Source organism: Fundulus heteroclitus, chromosome 8, assembly GCF_011125445.2.
Source record: "Fundulus heteroclitus isolate FHET01 chromosome 8, MU-UCD_Fhet_4.1, whole genome shotgun sequence".
In the NCBI taxonomy this organism is placed as follows: Eukaryota; Metazoa; Chordata; class Actinopteri; order Cyprinodontiformes; family Fundulidae; genus Fundulus; species Fundulus heteroclitus.
This window is the reverse complement of record NC_046368.1, coordinates 19,856,321-19,877,530: the sequence shown is the minus strand read 5'-3', so window position 1 is coordinate 19,877,530 and position 21,210 is coordinate 19,856,321. Positions and strand designations below refer to the sequence as shown.

At 38.5% G+C, this 21,210-nt stretch overlaps 1 protein-coding gene across 2 annotated transcripts in view; it reads right to left on the bottom strand.

Moving 5' to 3' along the window:
- Positions 1-21,210, bottom strand: part of arhgap24 (Rho GTPase activating protein 24) — an 80,904-nt gene that overhangs the window by 38,549 nt on the left and 21,145 nt on the right. For both annotated transcript variants that reach the window (XM_036140297.1, XM_036140298.1), the window contains one exon: positions 11,017-11,104. In XM_036140297.1, coding sequence (XP_035996190.1) covers positions 11,017-11,104 — 88 coding nt within the window. The remainder of the gene's footprint in view (positions 1-11,016; positions 11,105-21,210) is intronic.

Sequence of the window (21,210 nt, the reverse complement as noted above, 5' to 3'; positions counted from 1 at the left end):
TTATTGACCTCATATATGTCTCTGGGAAAGCATCAAATGTGCTTGAAAGTAACACACACACATACACACACATACACACACACACTCATGCGATGATATACACTGATGAGGGTGGAGAGGAAAAAATCAGCTTGTGACCTTTTGGAAAATGTCAAATCACAAGGGGACTTGATAATAGAAAAGGAAGCAGGAAAGACGTCCCCGTGGCTTAAAGGACACAGAATAATGGTAGACATAGTTAAAGACAATCATCAAACCATCTTTAATCTTTAATAAAATAAATACATAAAAGAGTGTACATAAGTCATCCTAAATATCTGCTTTATTTCCCTTGTACTTTTATTTTATTTTTTCCTGTTTTGATACACTGTATATATGTGGACACACTGTACATACCTTATACCTTATGCACCTTTCCTCCTTTTGGCACCTTCTTTTGTGTATTAAGCCGATGTGTGACAAATTAATTTCTCCACTGTGAGATCAATAAAGCTTATTTTATCTTATCTTATCTTATCTTATCTTATCTTATCTTATCTTATCTTATCTTATCTTATCTTATCTTATCTTATCTTATCTTGTCTATGTAGTTAAAGACAATCAACAAACCAAATCTTTACTTTATGTTTAATATTCCAGTGTCTCTGAACGTTTTTAGCCTTTCAAAGGCCACCTCTGATGCTTTGGTTCCTCCCAGACAGATGAAGCCTTGACAGCAGAGTGGTCACACACACACACACGGATTATCAACCTGTTACATTATAATTTGTCGTGTGGCTCATTTATGTTATAGATTGATGTTATAGATTATAGATTAATGTAATCAAAGGTGAATGTGTGTTGACATATTTTAGCAGCAATGATGAAGTGGGTTTGAAAACACATCATTATCACTTTTCCACCGACTAGAACTTTAACAACAGTCCCCTTTAAATTTATGACCTGTTGCTGTGTTATATAAATATAACTCTGACACTTCTATTGTTTCTTAACTGCAAAATCGCTATGATGTCTCAGTAGATAAACAACTGCTCTGCTATATGCAACCACAGTCTTTTCATATTAAATGTGTACTAATGTGAAGCACTCAGCTCTGATAACACCTGTGCGCACATTCATTAAGGAATACGGTGCATTGCAAAAGTATTCAACAAAAGAGGTATAAAAGAGGCTTTTATACCTCTTTTGTTTCATTTCAACCTGTAATTTTACTGCTTTTAAATCTTATTGTATGTCATGAATCTGCACAAAATAGTAAGACACCTTTTTTGAAAGAACCCAGAGGCTGCAGCATCGCTAAGCAAGAAGCATCACACCATGAAGACCAAGGAGTTCTCCAAACAAGTCAGGGACAAAGTTGTTGAGAAGTACAAGCCAGGGAGGGGTTGTAAGAACGTAGAATAGAGAAAAAAATGACAAACACGTCAGTCTCTACATGTGCAAAGGTGGTGTAGTTACATATCCAAAAATACTAGCAGCGGTAATTGCAGAAAAATGTGGTTCTACAAAGGGGCTGTGACTGTGATGTCACATCCGGACCTCAGTTATCACCAAAGGAAAATAGCGGATGTGGCGCTATTTAGCAACCCCCCTAATTCCCAAGAGTACCTTTAAGTACCACTAATACAAACACTAATGCATATGTGAACGCTGGCAGAGTGTGCAGCTGATTTTTGTGTAAAATGAACAAACTGTGCTGTAAATACAACAGAACTGATAGTGGCTAACATCTGATCCTTTAAAGAGCTTTAGTCACTGGGCTAGCAGGGGCACAATTTAGCTTAGTTTAGCTTAGTTTATAAGGACTATGCAGACATTTTTATGTGGGTTAGTGAAAGAAGTGGAAGAGAATACACAGATAAAGGGAAACAAGCTGTTTACCGCAGTATCAGAGCTCAAACCACTCGCTGATATAAAGTTTAAGTCACCAGCTGCTTCATCTCCGGCTTGCTCTAGGCCAGCTACTACACGGCACAGTTTAGCAAAACAAAACAATGTTAATAAAATCTACAGTAAATATAATGATCAGCTTTATTGTCATTGCAACATACTAATAGTACATTTCATTTGTCCTCAGTAGTTGGAAAGCTTGACCTCCCAGTCGGACATTTTAACTGGAACGGCCCCTAAAGTCGGTATCACGAGTCGGTAAGTCAGTGCAACAGGACGGTACCCGACTTCTGTGTTCATAATGGCTGCTACTCGCAGCTACATTGAATAAAACCTCACACTGTGACTGTTTTTAGCAGTTCTCTGTAATTTATGTAACATTTAGTCATTAGTACAAGGGCTACCTTTCAGTGTTCATCAGACGGGATGTTTCAGTGCTGTTTATTAGCACAAATTACTGTCTAGAACAGCATTATTGCCATTGTTATTGTTTTACCAACAGTAGCCATGGTGGCTAAACCAGCAATGAAGGATTTCCACCTACTGTGTTTTTAATGTTTCATGTTGAACAGTTTAGCACGACTTTAGATGTTGCAATAAAATGTCACTTTAAAACGTGTTCTGTGGTATAGGTGGGCTGTGTTTGTATGTGTTTGTACATTGCGGCAGTCAATCATATAAAACACATTACATGCTGTGGTTGTCATATTACTAAATGTGCAAAGGTTTTGGTGTTTAAATGCTTTTTCAAGGAATCATATATCATATCATAGATCATATTTATGAGACACTCAAGGCAGCATTTTCCCATTAAAGCTATTATCTTCAGATGGTAGCTGTCAGTTTATTATAGTACTGACATTTTAACACTATTTGCAATATATATGCAGGCAATAGTAAGGCTATTGAGGGATGAAATGGTACAAAAATCAGCTGCACTAGCGGTCACTGAACTTTTATGGAGGCTCAACTCTAGGCCACACACATTTACATCCACGCAGAAAGGGCCAGCAGCATAAATTATCCTTAACCTCTCAACTAATGTGACACTGGGGTTGATTTGAAAACCACCTCCATATATTCTTACAATTAAATGTCAGCATGACAGATTCACATTTTCTCTATTACTCCACAGGGGCTTCCCTAACCCAAAATCCTGGTGTCTGCAGGGTCATATTCAGTCTGTCATATTTCTCACTGAACAAGATAAATAATTGCTTGGAGAATTAAATGCCTCCCCCCGCTGGTTTGTTTAATTTAAATTCTTCCATCCATCATTTAATCATCAGCTTTCAGTCATCCTGCCAGCTTAGCCAGACTTAACTTGATCCTAAAAACAGTGCCCTTGTCTGTGGTTAGAAAATTGCATGTCTGTCTTCATTCTCCAATATGTATTAGTTATAGTCAGGAGGTCACTGCGACTCAGGGTTCTTTAATGAGAAGACCGAGATTCCAGGTTTAGGGTTCCTGCTAAAATCTACACAAATTAGTATTTACTTGAAAATTATAATTAATAGAACACTTTGACACACTTTTTGTTAGCTGTCTGGGACTATATAGTGGCAAAATCTCTGCTCAATATTTTTGGAAATTCTCTCTTTTTATAGTTTCAGAAATTAAATACATATGGCTTTTATTCTGAAACTGTTTTAATCAGAATCTGACCACTTTGAATTAATATTCATCCATTCATTGTCTATATCTGCTTGACCGAGTAGGGTCACAGAGGGTCTGGCGCCTATCTTCAGCGGTCATGGGGATAGCCTGGAGTACACAGGGGAACATAGAGCCACACAGGACACACACACACATCTAACAGTCATGTTTTAGGACGGTGGGAGGAAGCTGGAGTACCCGGAGAGAACCCACGCATGCACAGGAAGAACATGCAAACTCCATGCTAAAAAAAAATCCTGGCCAGGATCCAAACCCAGGATCTTCTTCATGTATTGCAAGAGTCCATTTTTAAACTTTTTATCTAGGTTAAGGTATTAATTATAAACGCATGGCTTTCATAAGTGGCAATACACAAAAACAGATATTTAGATATTCCATTTAGGTAAAATCATAGCTGAAATATCAAGCTGTGAAAAGTTGTGTAATTATTTAAATTGAGTTTCCCTTGTTTTCTGTCAAGTGGTGTCCCACAAGGCTCTATAGTTGGTCCACCTCTGTTTATTTTGCAACTGTAGATTTACTGAAACTGCAAAAAAAGTGGCAGGCTGGTTGACAGATATTACGGTGAAGGTTATATGCTGGCTCAGAAGATGCTGTTTATGGCAAATTTGATCAAAACAGTGGGAATTTTCATTTCTAAAAGACAGTGCAGATCTAATCTCAAAGATTCTTTATAACAACAGAAAGACTACTAATTTTGTCACCTTTAAAATACTTATTTTACCCAAGCTATAGGTTTCAGGATTACTGTCCCTTTTCCTCCGTTTGAATTTGTGCATTTCAAATGACCTGCGAAACAAAACTACAAAAACAAGAGGAGCTACAAAAGGAGATTGTTCAATTAAAGGTCTCAAAGGGAAGTCGAATAAATAACAATCATAGTATCTTCCCATTTAGAAACATTTTGTTAAGCAGTTTTATTCCTTTAAGACTTCTTTATCAGCCTGTCAGACAGTCAGAATTGTATCACATCTTCAAACTTAAAATGGCTTTTTGAAAAATCAGCACTGTGTATGTGAATTAGTTTGTATGAAACTGTCTCTTAGCTTTATGAACTGCATTTGTTTGTTGCATATGTTTAGATATGCTGCACAGTTTGATTTTCATCGTTTAATTATCCTGTTTATTATTACTATTTTAATGAACATGTTAAATGCAAGTTGGTGTTATCTAAACAATGCGGTTCCATTTAAAATAGATAAATTAGGAAATAAATCTTTTGATTCCCTAGTCTGGGGCGAGGTCCTCACTATGGGGGACTTAAAAAAGTTATTTCTGGGATAATGCTTTTGCAATTGGTATAAACAAAGGTCAAATAGGTAATATATTAGTAATGAATCCAGAAATTAAATGTAACAGTTGCTGTGTCATTATTGCATTGCAAATGTTTGTTTACCTTAACAAGTGATTGAAAGTTACTATTGCTGTCCCTTTGTGGCGATCTAGAGCTGAAAATGTGAGAAACATTACCAGAGCTGTTATATGCTAAACAACCACATGAGGGCAGTATAGCCTTTCAATGCGAAGCATCCACAACTTCTACACAGCTCAAAATGGTCTGTGTAAGAATCCCTTTATTTTCAATGGAATGCTCTGGGGCCAAACAAAGCAGCAACATGTTTCCTGTTTTTGAGAATTATCATTAGTTTCTCTATTATTCAACAGAAGGAAGGACAATGGGATAAGCTTGAAGATGCTGCCATATTTACTTGTCTCACCAGCATTACCTGGGAGTTCAGAGAACCAAAGACTGGGACTGGTACGAACAGACAGAAACCTATATTAAAGCCAAAACATAGAGTTTATTGGAGCCTGAGAAAAGAAAGCACACTGTGTCTTCTAGGAAAATAACAAGGACAGTTTCCTGTCATTATTTTTTTATTCAATGGCATTAACATAGTTCAGATCACTGCTGGATGCAGACAAGAAACAGCATGACTCACCTTAGACGGACAGGGATAATAAAAAGAAAGGTTTAAGTCACTGTGTCTGAATTCATTATTCGCTCGCTGTAGCGAGAGTTCATGGTCGGTAGCAGTTTTTCATGTGTCCTGGCATTCTTCAGAGGATCAAGGTGGAGATGAAAGCGCGCAGTAAAACCTGAGAAGTTGTGATTCGTATTTCAGATAAAATCAAATTTATGTTCAGATAATTAATTCTCTTTATTACTTAGGCATCCCTCCCTGTTTATTTAAGATACTACAACGGAGGCACATTCCTTCCTAAAATCCTATCAGCAGAATAAGTTTAAGGCTAGTCAAGTTTATGAATCAATTACAATCCAATAGGGGAATTTGTTTCTAAAATCCAAACCTCATGTTGTCTTAAAAGCACGTATTTTATGCCAAATAAATGTCCCCTCTGACGGGTAAATCCTTGCATTTTTCCTCTCTCAGCATGCCCATGCTAAAACCATGTAGCGGGGCACCCAGCGAGTCTCAGTTTAGTTGAGCAAATAAAAGCGCCATTGTACCCGTGTCTGTGTTGTTTTGTTACTCAGCTAAAAATACAGACAAGACCTTGCTTCCAGTCTAAACATCGCTCGCAGAGTGGTTTGTTCGGTGCCTTTATTTGTGCAGGTATAACACACAGCAACCAGATGTGGAACAAGAGAGCCGTGAACAAGGGCTGGGGATAAAAATAGCATCCGAGAGCTCTCGGTGCAGGTGAATGAAAGTAGCAGAGATGTTTTCAGTGAGCTTTTGCAAAAACTTTCTGTTTTCTTTCCTCTCCCAGTGCTCTTAGGAGAGCTTGTAAAACTTTCCAGTGCTGAGAATTCAAGGGTTTGTAGTCTGAGGAGTAGTCATCCTGAAGCCCAAAGCAGTAAGCAGATACCCAGCTCATGTTTAACAACCCCCCCCCCCCCCCCCATCCCCTCCGACTACAAGACAACGGACATCTCTGTGGAGCTCTCACTTCCACTCCATTCCTCATGCACGCACCCCCCTTCGCTTCCCGTCAGTATGAGTTGTGTTCTGACTGCTGCGCCACATTTAGAGCAGTGGAATAAATGTGCTGGGTTTTCCTTTCATTAGCGGCCTTTGGGTCTCTTAAACGTCTTTATTGGCCGCCTCACAACAAGCTGTGTTCTTGTACTCCCATCAGTGTGAGGGACCAGAGGACGGTGCGGGATGGGGGAAGTTTGTCGGCCTGTCCTCGCATCTGTGGACGAGCGCAGTTTTGTACAGGCAGGTTGCCAGCACAATGTTGTGGTGTGAATATAAAAATTACATTATAACATCTAATCAACCACTAACCAGCTAAACCTTTAATAACCCGAATGGGAGATCTCTTTTGGAGAAGAATGGGACTTTTTAAAAACCAGAAATGTATCATTAACAAAGTTTTTTTATCTATCTATCTATCTATCTATCTATCTATCTATCTATCTATCTATCTATCTATCTATCTATCTATCTATCTATCTATCTATCTATCTATCTATCTATCTATCTATCTATCTATCTATCTATCTATCTATCTATCTATCTATCTATCTATCTATCTATCTAGTTATATAAATATATACACACACACACGCCAGTAAGAATATACCCATTCCCCACTAATGTGTGCAATTAACACATGACTCCAAAGTAAATAGTCAAGTGTTCAGAGGTATCCAAGGCTGTATCATGACCATATTGCCAGTAAATGATAATAAACAAAACATCGTATTGCCCATTAATACATAAAAACAACTATTGATTGTCTGTAAGTATATCTTTAAGGATCTCCACCAAATTTTCAGAAATGGCTGGACATTAATCAGTCTGAGTATCTGGTAAACACGTCTTTAGCACTGAAGCTATAGAAATCTGGAAAATAACTTGGTATTCCTAGTTTACACTCTGAATGTGTATTTTACTCAGTCACAAACAATTCACTTATTAAATGTACAAGAAATAAGGACTTCCATGCTCTTTTCTTAAATAAGGTATTGTGTATAAGAAGAAAGAATGTTTCACTTCTGAAAATAGTCAAACCGAGAAAGACTGAAATCTACACTGAGAAGACAACCGGAGTAAATTAACAGGGCTTTAGATGTTTGCGTATCGCAATGAATTAGGTGATACAAAAAATGTACATCATATATTTCTAATAAATACTTCAAGAAAAAAAAGCTTTTCATTTAAATGTATTGCTTAAGGACAAATCTGTGCTCAGATATTTTCCTAATACCGTTTGTTTCATGATAGCTTCATGCACAGTTTCATTTCTTTGACATCAGCTCTGCACCTGTGATGGTTGATGGCCTTTCAAAACTGGGTAGTTTTTAAGCATTAACACACAAAAAAAGAGAGCAAAACTACAAGGCTTGTTTGTATTTCTTTTTTAAAATAATCTGATAACTGTAAAACTGCACAATTTGCCAAAGGTTGAATGTCTGATTTTATTAATTTATTCAGTTTTTGTGTGGAACATCTCCCCTTGTGCACATCAGTTATTGTTTTGGTTTCAGCGGAAATCTGAAGCATCTTATGAACTATTGCTGTTATTAATAACGAACGATGGCATGTGCTGAAAGTGACACTAAAACAACTTATACAGTGGCTCCCAAAAGTGCACACACACACAACCATGCTAAAATGATTGTTTATGTAAAGAATGAGATAAATAATTTCAGGCTTCTCTCCACACATGTTACATTTATCCTGTACACTACTGCTGATAAGTTGCGTAACTAGTGCTATGTTAAGTCCTTAAAGTAGTACTTTGCTGAAGCCCCTTCCGATTTGCTTTCAGCATTAAGTCTGATTTGTCTTTACCATTCTCCATCTTTACAACATTTACCCCTTAACTTTGCAGAAGCTCTCCATGTCTCCTGTCCACAGCCCTCTTCAAGCCAAAGTCATTCCACTGTTGGTTTAGATGCATGTTTGGACCCACAGTGATGTGGAAAAAACGGATCCCCTGTTTATGTTTCACTCTCCAGTAGCTGATGATTTAGGGTTAAAGCTGATCCGTATTCGTGACTATTCATAACTCTTCAATTCACGCTGACAAAACCCTTGGCTCCGTCTGAATAGAGGTAACCCTCCAACTTGATGATGGCAGTGGCTTCTTCTAACGTGGATTAAAAGATGCCACTGCCTCTTTGGCAATGTGACGTGGAGTGTTGCTTTTATATAACTCTGAATATGTAAATAATTCCAAACATAACCCAAAAGCTCCAGTTTGGTTCCATCAGATTTTGGAAGACATTAAGCAATGCCTGGATGTTTTCCTTTGAAGAAAAGGAGGCTGTCTTAATACCCAACTGCAACATTTTCCATGCGGTCTTTAATTTCTCCATGTATTGCTGACTGCCTTCATGGTGTACAAATAAAGCTGTGGATATTTTTTTTGTATATTTAGATATTGTATATTTTATATTCTTTTTCCTCTGCTAAAACCTTTTCTCTCGATATGCAATGTGTACGTGGGACAATTTATCCGGGAAAGGCTGCTACGTTATTTACCAATGATCTCATATTTGTACATCACAACAACCTGCATTTTCTTTTAGCATTACTGTATCTGATGTTCTGAGCTTTGCTAAATTCTTATGCTGAGAAATTGTTTCAAGTAATTCCCAAAACGTTGTTCTCTAGCTTCTGTAAAACAATGTCCTCCCATTATTTGGGGACCAAAAACAAAAAGGGCAGAATTTTAAGCAGTATAAACAGAAAAGTGTCCAATAAAGTTAATAGGAAAGTATACATTCTCATACCAAAAATACCAAGCGCCTTTCAAACAAACATGAGACACACCTGGAGTGTGTTTGCATCAGTTCTACTTCTCACTTTTGCTGCCATACCATGTGTTTGGTCACGGATCAAGTGAGAAGTCGCCTTCATGCTTGGATGTTTGTGTTATCTGAGATGCATTGGGTCGGTGGCACCCAAGGGGACAGACTGATACCAAAAAAAGAACAAGTGGTTGTTGCTCACATCCTGCGTATTCTCCTGGGCTTTAGCACAACTTTACACTCTGTCACCGACAGCTGCGTCTGTTTCCCCCCAGCATCCATGAGCCTTTCAGACACTTTTGTTATACAAAAGATTTGTTTCGTTGCCCTCAGTGGGATAGGACAACATTTGTTTATGTAGTAATATATACCTCTTTCCAGGTGGTTTGCGCTTCCTTGCAAAAGTATTTTCAGGCTTTGCCATGTTCCGTTTCCGGCAAGACGTTCACCCGTTACAGGGAAGGTTTGAAGTTGAAGCTCAAAGGGTTCGCACCACCAGGGGAAAAAAAAAAAATCTGTGGATCAGTCTGTGGCGTGAGATTATGCAATGTCCAAATGTGAAACGTTTCAAATCCTAATGAAAAAAAATATTCCAGTAAGTATAGAAACCAAGGCCGAAGGGCAAATATTGATGATGTTTTACTTTCCCTATATTATGGGTACATCCCTGTTTATGTATGTTGGAGTATATATATATATATATATATATATATATATATATATATATAGATATAGATAGATAGATAGATAGATAGATAGATAGATAGATAGATAGATAGAGAGAGAGAGAGAGAGAGAGAGAGAGAGAGAGAGAGAAGAAATAATGTACTATTTATTTACATAACTGGTGAAGTTATGAATTGAATTTATCTAGTAAACTAAAGGGCTGGTTGTAGATGATGCAGAAATAAGTTGGGGTGGGACATAGGTTTTAAATCAAAGCAAAGTATAACATAACTGTGAAGCACGGTTCTAAAGATATGTTACTAATGAACATGTGTGAGGTAAATTTTACTCCAACATATAATCCAGTACTAGAAGCTGCTTTCAAACCTCCCCTACAAAATAAACAAAAACCATGGTCATATCTTGAACTCATTGTAAATCCAGCTGATCCAGCTCAGGGGATCAGGGAGAAAGTTTAAAAGATGTTTAAAGGAGGGTTAGGTTTAAAAAACAAACAAAAAAAACTATCCCAAGCTGTCAACGTGTCCCAGAGAACTGTTCAATCCATCATCCAAAAACATAAAGGGTAAGACACCGCTACCAGAACTACCAAACAATGGCCGTGAACCTAAGCTGATAAAAACAGACAAGAGGAGCAGCAGAGAAGCACAGCTCAGGTAGGAGAATCTGATGAAGGGCCAGCATTAGTCAGGCACTACACAACTCTCTTTATGGATGAGTGGTATATGAAAAATACTAAAACAAAACCAGTACAACACAAAAACAGTGACAAGTCAAACCTTTCTTTGTCTTCAAAGGAGCACATAGCCAATAAAAGAAATCAGTAATGCTAAAGCTCGAGGGCTTCAGATTATGTATATTATGTATTTGTAATTCCTAAAATAAAAAAAAGAAATGACTGGGCAGCAAACCTTGACAAGCCAACAAACGTTGGTTTCATTCGTCCATGTTTAGGTCCATTCTGCTGCCTGTTACACATTACTATAATTGCTCGGTGAAACCCAAAGGCATTAAAAGGACTTTGATCCTACCTGGAATGACCTCGAAAAGAAATTTCCCTCCTTCATCTGCGCTGGTTGGATATTCTGCGACTTTGTTTCCAGGTAAAGAAATAACCCCCTGCGGAGAAGAAAGAACAGAGCCATCAGCAACACGTCCCTCCGTTCGGCAAATGATTGTTCGCTGACGTCCTGCCACAAATCCAACAGCAGCCGTTTAATCTTTCACACCTTCGACGTACATGAACTAAATCACACAAACTGCTTAAATTACCCAGCTTCTTTTAGTGAATCAGCAGGGGTCTGTGCTCAGCAGAATTCAGCTCCTATCACCAAGGCAATTGTGTTTAAAAATGTGTATTTTTTTTATTCATTGAAAAGGTTTGTACTGATCCCATGGGGTAATCCAAAATGATGGGTTTAAGTAGATGTGAGAACAATGTGATTCACTTCTGTCCGGTATTATACATCACATTACTTGAATAACAGGACCGTCAGCAGCTCTCTGCAGCAGAACTTAGAACATTTGTAAAAATGTTTATGTCAGTATAACTTTATGCTGGAAGTTTTTAGTTTGCACCTTGAAACCTCAGTGTGTGTTTGTGGAGGTGGGTGGGGGTATTTTTGTTAATGAAAAATACAGACACAACAAAAACATGATATGGTCAAACTAAATTGAAGCAGGGATTCCAAAATGAGCAAAGGTTCGGTCTCTTTTCTATTTTTTTTGACAAAGCTTGATGTTGGGAAGCTGAGGAGACGGTCGCCGTAGTTTTGGACGTGATTTCTGTTTCTCTCTTTGCTCAAAGCATCTCAGCTCCCAAGACGTTTGACAGTCTCTTTGCTTCATTTTCAATAATGTGCCCGAGTCAGATCTGGATGTAGAGATCTGACTCGGACACATTTACACCACAATTACAACAGTTCGTTAAAGAGTCACACACACGGATGCTTTCAGAATATCTTTTTGTAAAACAAGAGAGGATAATCGAGAACCTGTTACTCAATACTATTTTGAGATCTAAGACCAGTCTAAACATATATTCCAAAGCTTTTCACAAGATACAAGTGATACCTAATTATGACCAGAGGTGGTTCTTGCATAAATTGCTATCTGGGGCATTCCCTACTTCTGCCGCCTCACAAACAACCCAACAGACACCCTGTCCCATTGCAAATAGTACTTAGGAATATAGCTTTTACTATGGGACTTACAAACTAATCATGTTTGACATTACCTGATCCAAATAGGTCAACAGATAACATACTAAGAATATTTTTTTTTTCACACAAATATTGAAGGCTTCACAAATCAGAAAGTTCTTTTAAAGCAAAAATGTCAAATAATTCAGTCCACGTTTTATATTTTCAAGTGAATGTTGACTAGTCTAAATATGTAAGATTTCAAACTAGAGCCCTTTAATGAATATTTCTCTCTTAAAAGCAACCAATGGTTGAGACCCAATGTGAGGATTTAAAACAAACAAACACATATTTCCATGTTAGTGAACTCATAGGAGTCCCTTAGACCTTGTTAATTGCTACAGTTTAGCTAAGTTTTTTAATAGGCTGCGTTTTGCCATGATTGCTGGAGCCTCTTTGGCTACAAGCTCAATGCTCTAGTCAGAGTCTATGAATGCCTCAGAGTGGTCACATCACTTTTTGCAGAACTTCACACAAGACAGATCCAAGTCCGCTGCCACGACATCCACTTCAAGCTCTTAGCAGTGGTGACAGAGCGTCTGCATAGTGTACTATGAGATTATCATATCATTGCTAAAACATTTGCATGACGTTTTATTCCAGCTATGCATACATGTGGAATATTTGGCATCCGTCAGTACTGAAGATCAGCCCATATGGGCATTTTTGCAATGTCTAGAAAATTAGGAGCAATTACTCAGCTGGAGCTTGTTATGCGCATGGTGCATGTCAGACGTAAAGGGAGAGATAGTGATGCTTCCTACGCTTAAGAAAGGCAGGACAAAGTCTTACATATGTGGTCAGATCGATTAACAAATGATCATGTGCAACTCTCTCTGTTTTAGCTCTCTTCTCCTTATAAAGAATGAAAGAACTACAAAGAAATGTGTTTTGCACCCATATAAACTGTAAACAAGGATTGTCTTCCTTATGCAACTATTTCATGAGGACGTCTGTCCTCTTAACACATTTCCCCTGACCTACTACTGAAGAATCAGCAGAAATGTAGCTTTATTACCGACCTCGGTGCCTGAGTGCAGCATCTGACTGTGATTTCACTGACCTCTATCTGGGTTAATGCTAATGCAGACAAGATGTGCCTGGGTGACAACTTCAGCACTGAGAACTTACACACATTATAAAGATCTGAGAGAGAGTCAGTTTCCTTTTTAATGAGCCATAACTGTGACAACCAGGAAGTAGAAACCCTACCTGAGGCCCCAGATGAAGTGCTTTAAAGACTGCCATAAAGACGGCACCGACATGCTCCGACGTGGAGGAGAGAAGAGGGAAAGGACCCGTTTGATGTGGCAGTCGGGGAGAGAATCTGCTTTCCTTCAGTAACTCTGGATTAAAAGGAGCTTTCAGGGCTGTTTTTTTTTTTTATTGAACGCAGATCTCTTAACTGTGTTGGATCGATTGGAAGGAGCAGGAGATAAGTGAAATGCAGTATTTTCATCTGGAAGAACCATTTTACAAATGTGCATCTGTATCTGTTTTGAAAATTAGGAACAATAAGGCTATGTGTAGCACCCTTAAAACCGCAACACCACACGTGTTCCTGTCCTCTGTTTTAAGCCACAGTCACACTTTCCGCGTGTCATTCCTGATGGCCTGTTGTTTGCAACCACAGGCACAATAATATTTACTCACTAAGGAGCCCAACCCAAAAGTTTCCTTTTTGTTTCTCATTTTTTCAAAGGGTTTTATGCAGGGTAAGATAACGTCGGCATTCTGCGTAATGACACAAACCGCATTATCTTTCATATCCAGACAAAATCAAAGAACCCTCAGATAGACATGCACAGGAGACACACGTGAATCAGGGAAATATGTTATATAAAAAGTGACAACAGGAAGCTCAGAACCGTAGGTTCATCAGCAGGCTGTCTCTGAACCTGGGCCTGTTACTGCGCCCCAAATTACGCTAGATCTGAAATTAGACAGGCTGAACATAAGTGGACTCTTATTTCTGTCTTCAGATGGCATCAACTCGTGTTAGACTTTTTTAGGGTTTCATAGTAAAATGGGCAGAATACAAATGCCCGCCACACTGTTTAGACTTTTATGTGTAAAAACCTTGGGAAATACACATGAATCCTTTTCACTCCCATGCTACATTTGTAGCTGTAAAGTGGCAAAGTGGGGTGTGAATTCTTCTGTGAGGCGCTGTAAATTCCTGCCTGCACGGTTAAATACGTTCAATCTGAAATGCAGCAATCTTGATGAATCTTTTTTTCCCCCCTGGCATTGTCAAAACAAGCCCTTTGGAGTTGGTGCATCAACACCGTGTGCACTTTGGTGACTTTAAGAAGCAGGGGCGGTTCTAGACAGGGGCCAACAGGGGCCAGTGCCCCTGTAGAACTGGTCCTGGCGCCTGTACTAAGACACAATATTAAATAAGTTCCTTACAATGATATATGTTAGCAAAGATGTCATAATTGATTGCTCTATCCGTACTGAGATATGATCAGGGGCCTGCACCCTGCAGTTGCTTAGCCACAATTGGCTCTTTGGCTCACTTAATATATTAAACGATGAAATATTGACCTGTTTAGTTTTTCCCAATCTTTTGTTCTGTGCCCCCATGAGAACACAATGGCCCCACCCTGGCCTCCTGCTAAATTTGGTGTAGAACCGCCACTGTTTAGAAGCATTTGTGGTCTGAAGCTGGTCAGCAGTCAGCATGAAGATATTAGCCCCTTGTCCCGGGGTAAACCAAAATCTGGGGCTTTTAAGTGTGGGACGTTTCCATTTGCTAGGGGCTTTATACGTAAAACAGCCCAACAGCATATGGGGAATTTGGTAGGAAAACCACAGTACCACTCCGGTCCAGCGGGTGGCGGCAAAAAGACAGCATAGTTTAAAAAGACAAAGGCAGACTGAGAAACTCGTCATCTCCATACTGCTCCTTACTGCTCCCTCCATTGTGGCGAACAGTTTTGTTTTTTGTCTAGGTGAACCTGGGTCGATGCCTCTGTGGGACCAATATATTAATCAATTGGTACAGCACCTTAAAAATATTACCACAAATTGCCTGTTTTCTAAATACATTACGATATTAACTGCAATGTTATCTATACAGCTCTAATTTTCAAAAACAAAACAAAACAGGAAGTTCTATATTTACACTGACCACAAAGAACAACAATCAACTAAAGTTCAGGAATTTAATTGGACTTTTTAGCAGGGCTGGCATTACAAACAGCTGCATTCCCATTCCATAATGAACTTCTGACTTTGCTGTGGTTTGTGAGGAACTTGCAGATAATATGTGTGATTTTACTTACTAGGCACTCCACTGTGTTTACCCTCAAGCCGTTAGCTTTTTCGGTCTGTTTGGTGATTCAGAGCAGGTGGGGAACTAAAATCTTAGGCTTAAAAAAAGAGTTTCCTGCTTCCTGAGAACGGTGACAGTGAAACTAAATGAGCACGAAACAAACAACTGCATGCTGAAGGAAGGAGACCGCATCATTAGACGATAATACACATAACTTTGTGATACAGCATATCTTCTCATTCTTTCTGATCAAGATCTGAAAATGACTTTAGTAGTAAATAATTCAGTTGGATACATGTATGGTATTCAAGTAACAATAACCTGTAACTAAAAGCCTGAGCCTGTGTGAGCACTTTGAATAGTCTTGTTACTGAAAAGTGCTTTATAAATAAACTTGCCTTGAAGGATTTTCCCCTAATGAAAAATTGCAGGAAACAGAAGAGCAGAGGCATTTATTTTATAGGTGAAACTCCAACTAAAGTCAATGTACCACAAACCTGGGCTCTAACAAGTAATTTGGGTGATCAATAAACCTTGCCCCATTGATCAGCTGTCTTTTTTATCTAGTAATTACTTTTCTCCTGCATCTGTGACCTTTCAGACAGTTTCCAAACACAGCAGGGATCTCGGTGCTTCTTGTCCTTTCTGGGGAGATAGTGCGCTTGTCTGCATGTTGTCACCTCACTTTTTCAAATTATCATTGTGAGATCTTTTTTAAAAAGTGAATGTAATCCATAAATGGCATAATGAGCAGTTTAGGTTTCCTATATAGTAAAGTAATTTAAGAAAGCATGTCAACTACATAATGCAAATCTGGTTTAAAATCTGAGAAGTACATTCCCTGGGTAAGTGACCACAACACGACCAATAAAGGAATGTGAGTAATCTAAGCTTAAAATTATGAGTCATAAGGGGAAACTTTATCCATTGTAACCTTTCCGACTGCCCTAAATGTGCTAATAGCATCAGAGCGACCTGATCATGGGTTTGATAACTGAATCAGATAGTTGAGTAAAGGGGTCTATCAGTAATCGGTAGTGCAATAAGCTAAAAAATTTTGTCTGCAGTGGTGGGAAAAAAATACATTTATTAAGCTTTGATAAGCATAAAATCTTTTTCACATATATACAATATTTCAATTCAAACTCGCAACATCTCAATGACAAGTTGTACAGGACTTTAGTCAGTTCTGAGTAAGCAACCAAAAAACACGCGCAGGAGCAGCCATCAGTGATGCTTTCGCTGTGTGATTCAGTGTCAGCGTGACTGTTTGGAAAAGATTTCCATAACGGCACAGAAGAGCAACATAACTCCTAAGAAATGGTCTCTTCCAACCATAGCTGGAGAGGTTTTAAAGCAGGGAGCCATGCAAAATAAAAGATCGGTCCATTTTACGCTGTAAAACGAGCTCAGAGCCAAAGCAATTATTGCAACCTTGAATAAAACAAAAGGACACTGTCTGAAAGGTTTATACTCCTCATATGTGGAAAAATCTGGCCTTAAGAAGCTTGTTTATTAGAGGATTGAAAGAGGACGGGAAAGGGGGCAGCTAAATGGTCCCTCTGCTGCATTCAAGGTTCCTCAAAATGGTACATAATTCCCCAAAATGGGTCATGTATTTTATGTATTCCTGTTAAAGTCCAAAATCTCCTTTGTATTTATGTCTTGTAATAGTTTTGTGGTTTAAGGCCTGGGATTACATTCACTTTGAAAGTATGGCGCGCTAAGGAAGCTGAATACTTTCATGATGCTCCCCTTTTCTCTTAAAACTGTGGGTGTAATCACTACCTGTTTAGATCTGAGAATGAAACGAAGATGTATAGGAAGTAAATGTGCATGCCAACGTGTGACTTTCACTGAAGCGTTTCCAGTATTTCAATCTAGAGAACACTGGCAGGAAGGGCCAGGACTTGCTGGATGACCAAACCTGGTGGAATGGAATATGATCTTACCCATCAAGGTTTTTTTTTGTGAAATTAGTTTTCTGCTTTAGTCTAAAAAAATCCCCACACAGATGAAGAAGAGGCTTTTCATATTCAACATTATATTAGCTTATTCTCCATGTGATAGAAAAACAGAAGGAAATATTATCGACGTTTCATTATTAAGGTGGGTCTGCCCAGGCCCGTATTAAGACAATGCGGTGCCCCTGGGCACTATACCTCAAAGCCCCCCCCCTTACCCGTGCTGTCCTCCGGTCAAAAACATCAGACATAATCAAGGGGATTTCTGTAATGTAATTTACTATTTACTAACTTACACAACTACATGTAGGCATATGAGCAGTGAGCAATATTCAAATATCTCATTTTAAAATGTTGAAATAAAAAAAATCTTGATTTATTTATCATTTATTATTATTGTGACATCAGTGTTCACAAAACGAATAATGCATGGTCTTTCAACAATTTCAAGTAAATAATATAACAATTTATGAAAAATATATTTTTAAAGCATGTGTCATGTGGTGCCATTGTTCATTGCTGGAGTCTTTTCTCCGACTGCCATGCTCGCCGTTTCTCCATTTATGTCCTGTTCTACTTGTGCCACACCATTTTCACACTATATATATATGAAACATTTAAGTCCACAGCACTCAGAGATATTTGCGTCTGAGGTTTAGTTTTATTGCGGTGAGGCGTAGATATCTTCAGGGAACAGAGTGTGACCAACACCTTTTTTTAGATACCATGTCATTGACCAGTTTAGGTAAAGGGACATTTCGGTGTGTTTTTAAGGGAATTAAAATTTATAGCTTTAATAAGAACCCTGTCAGCAAAGACACGGTTTGCAGTGCTCATTTAACGTGATGTTGTGAACAGCACAAATGTCCAGTTTTATATCCACTTTATGTTTTATATAGATTAAAGCACTTTTTCACTGACTAGTAATCTGACAGGATTCAGCTTCTCTACCAACATAAAAGCAAAAAGCAAATGGACGATTTAAAGCATTATCCATTCATTGCTTTGTTAGTTTGCATGCTTTTAATATGTGAATCTTGTCCTTTAAGAAATACAATTTTCTCTTTTGTCCCACTGATGTAACCAGTATCGTATAGGAGTTTCTGCATTTGCTTTCATTCAGAGCCTCAAACACGAACTAAAGCAGACTGACCACAAATAAAATATATTGGTAATAATTTACACAGTTGTTAATGCTGTCCACATGAAGGCGGTAGCCTTCATGTGGACACACCCCCTCCGTACTCGTCAAGGTCGAGCAGTTTCCATCTTACGCAGAGACAACAGAAGACATTCAGAGCATCACGCCGCTGCTAAATTATTGATTCGATGTAATTCATCACACAACCAGCAACTTTTCATTTTGTCTGAGTTCAAAGCGTGTCTTCCCAGTCCTATGAATTTTCAATATTTATCTATGCGCAGACTTGTTGTGGCTGGAATCCTAATATCTTAATAAAAATTTTAACTTGTCTCTGATTTCTCATTCCATTAAATTGTTAAAACGCATTCATCCAGAGTTCTTTTATTCATTCAAATTGCGCCCCCCCTCCCTGCTTTCCCTGGCATACAGATCCGAAGCCGAGTGGCTTAAATTACAATAATCATCTCATTCCTGCCACTGCATGAGCTCCGTCCTTGTTTGCGGCTCAAGCCAGACGAAATATGAGCGCATGTGTGTGCAAGCATATCGCCCAATCTCGGTGAGTATCCGCGCATACGTCTCCATGGACGAGTGAGGGCAGGCAGATGGCATGTTGATGCTAAAGCCTACATGTGCTCTGCCCTACGCAGGCTTTTCAGTGACCCTTCACCTCCATTTGACTCCCATTCTTTAGATTCTTCACGTTGCTCCGAGAGGTTTGGCCCAACTGTAAAGGACCTCAACACGCCAGCCCCCTGCGGTAAAAAGGACAAATCTACTCAAATAACCTTATCAACAATGGTCTGAATTCCTCAAAAAAAAAAAAAAAAAAAAAATCATCCCTGGATCCAATAAGGCTGTAATGAATTGAATAATGAAATACCTTTGAGACGAAATTCGGAGAACAGCCAAGGTGATTGCCTGACTTGTTTCTTTCATCTCAGAGAAGTTTAATTTGTGTCAGTGTTTTGCCGGGCTTAAACTAACCCACCAGGCTTTGTGCCTGTGGTGCATTCAGTTTTAAGGCAGCTGTTATCAATTCTTTTACTGATCCGCTCGTCCTTGAGTCTTCTATCCCCCTCCATTTAACAAATGCATTTAATCACCTCCTTACCCCTGCTTGCAATTCACATAATTTTGTAATTTTAATATATTACAAACTCTTTCCAGGACATTTTCTTTCCATGAATAGACAGTGAATAGTAAATAGTGGGTACATATTTGTTTGGAGACACCTCCTGCATTAAGTTGAAGGTGTTTCTCTATCTTCTCAAGGTGCTGGCGTCTCAAACATGTATTTAGAAAGAGAAACTAAACTAAAACCCTGATGACAAAAGCATGCTGGGTGGTAACTCAAATTTGGTGCTTTTGAAAATGTTTCTTCACACCAAACTGACTTAAATGCAGGCTCGTTACTCATCGGTATTCTAACGTGGGGACGTAAAGGTCCGCTAACTTGTAATTTTTTTAAGAGCCTTGCAGAATCATAAATGCCGCTCTTTCATTGAACAAGTTTGCTTTTGAAGCCAAGTTTAGTTAATGGGTTTGCCCTACTTTGCTTTTAAGTAAAAAGCATTGGCAGTTTGTGATGCACTTTGCAAAGGCATGGGGGATAAAAGAAAAATACTCAGTGTTGCACCCCACAGTTTTCCAATTTAAGCACATTTTAATTCGTCAGTAAAAACGATCTCCTCCTCAGTATCTGAAAAAAGTTTTCATTTTCAATGTGCTGGTGGGCTCATTTGCAAACTGTGGCCACACAAAATCACTCCAAGAGCCACAAATAGGCTAAGGGCCGCACTCTGAACCACAGACATGTAGACGTAGACGCCCCGTCGTCGGGTGAGAGGCGTGCCGACAGAGCGGCCATCTTAGGTCAGACCAAGCTGACCGAATACACGTCAATTCATAAAAATGTACTTTATGTTTTTAGACACTGAATCCGGTGAATTCTCACCCGATTTTCAGATAAATCAACTGACTGAAAACGTCACCCCTTTAGGGGCTACATGGGACCAGTTGATTGAATTAAATGGTTGTCTAACTTAATAAATAATTTTGATTTTGTATTGTAAGCAAACTTCCAGAGCTACGTCCCAGGAAGCTCGACTTTTACTCCGCTTATGGGTGCGCAAATAAAAGAACACTAGGAACCAGATCCTGGGGAATTACCTTCCATAAGGAAGATTGTCTGATCATCCTCATGCTTTACAGTTACAATTTTTCCGGCATAAACACAATATGTGCTAATGGGTAGCAGGGATGGAAGTAGAGAAAAGTACATTAAACACCAAATACAAACAAAATGGGCCTAAATTACTGGATAGACATGATTTATGGTGGGGGGGGGGGGTGTAATGTATTATACAATATTTTTGGTTTTGCTATGATTTTGTAATATTTGATTCTAAGATGCGTTTTTAGATTTTTTGTTGATTTTTTCCCCCCAGATCGCGGTTTGTATTATATAATTTTTAAATGCTGTTATGAGCACCTTTGCTCTCACTTGTCTGTATATAGTTTTGCTCCTATATATCTATATATCTATATATCTATCTATCTATATATATATATATATATATATATATATATATATATATATATATATATATATATATATATATAGGAAGAAAGAG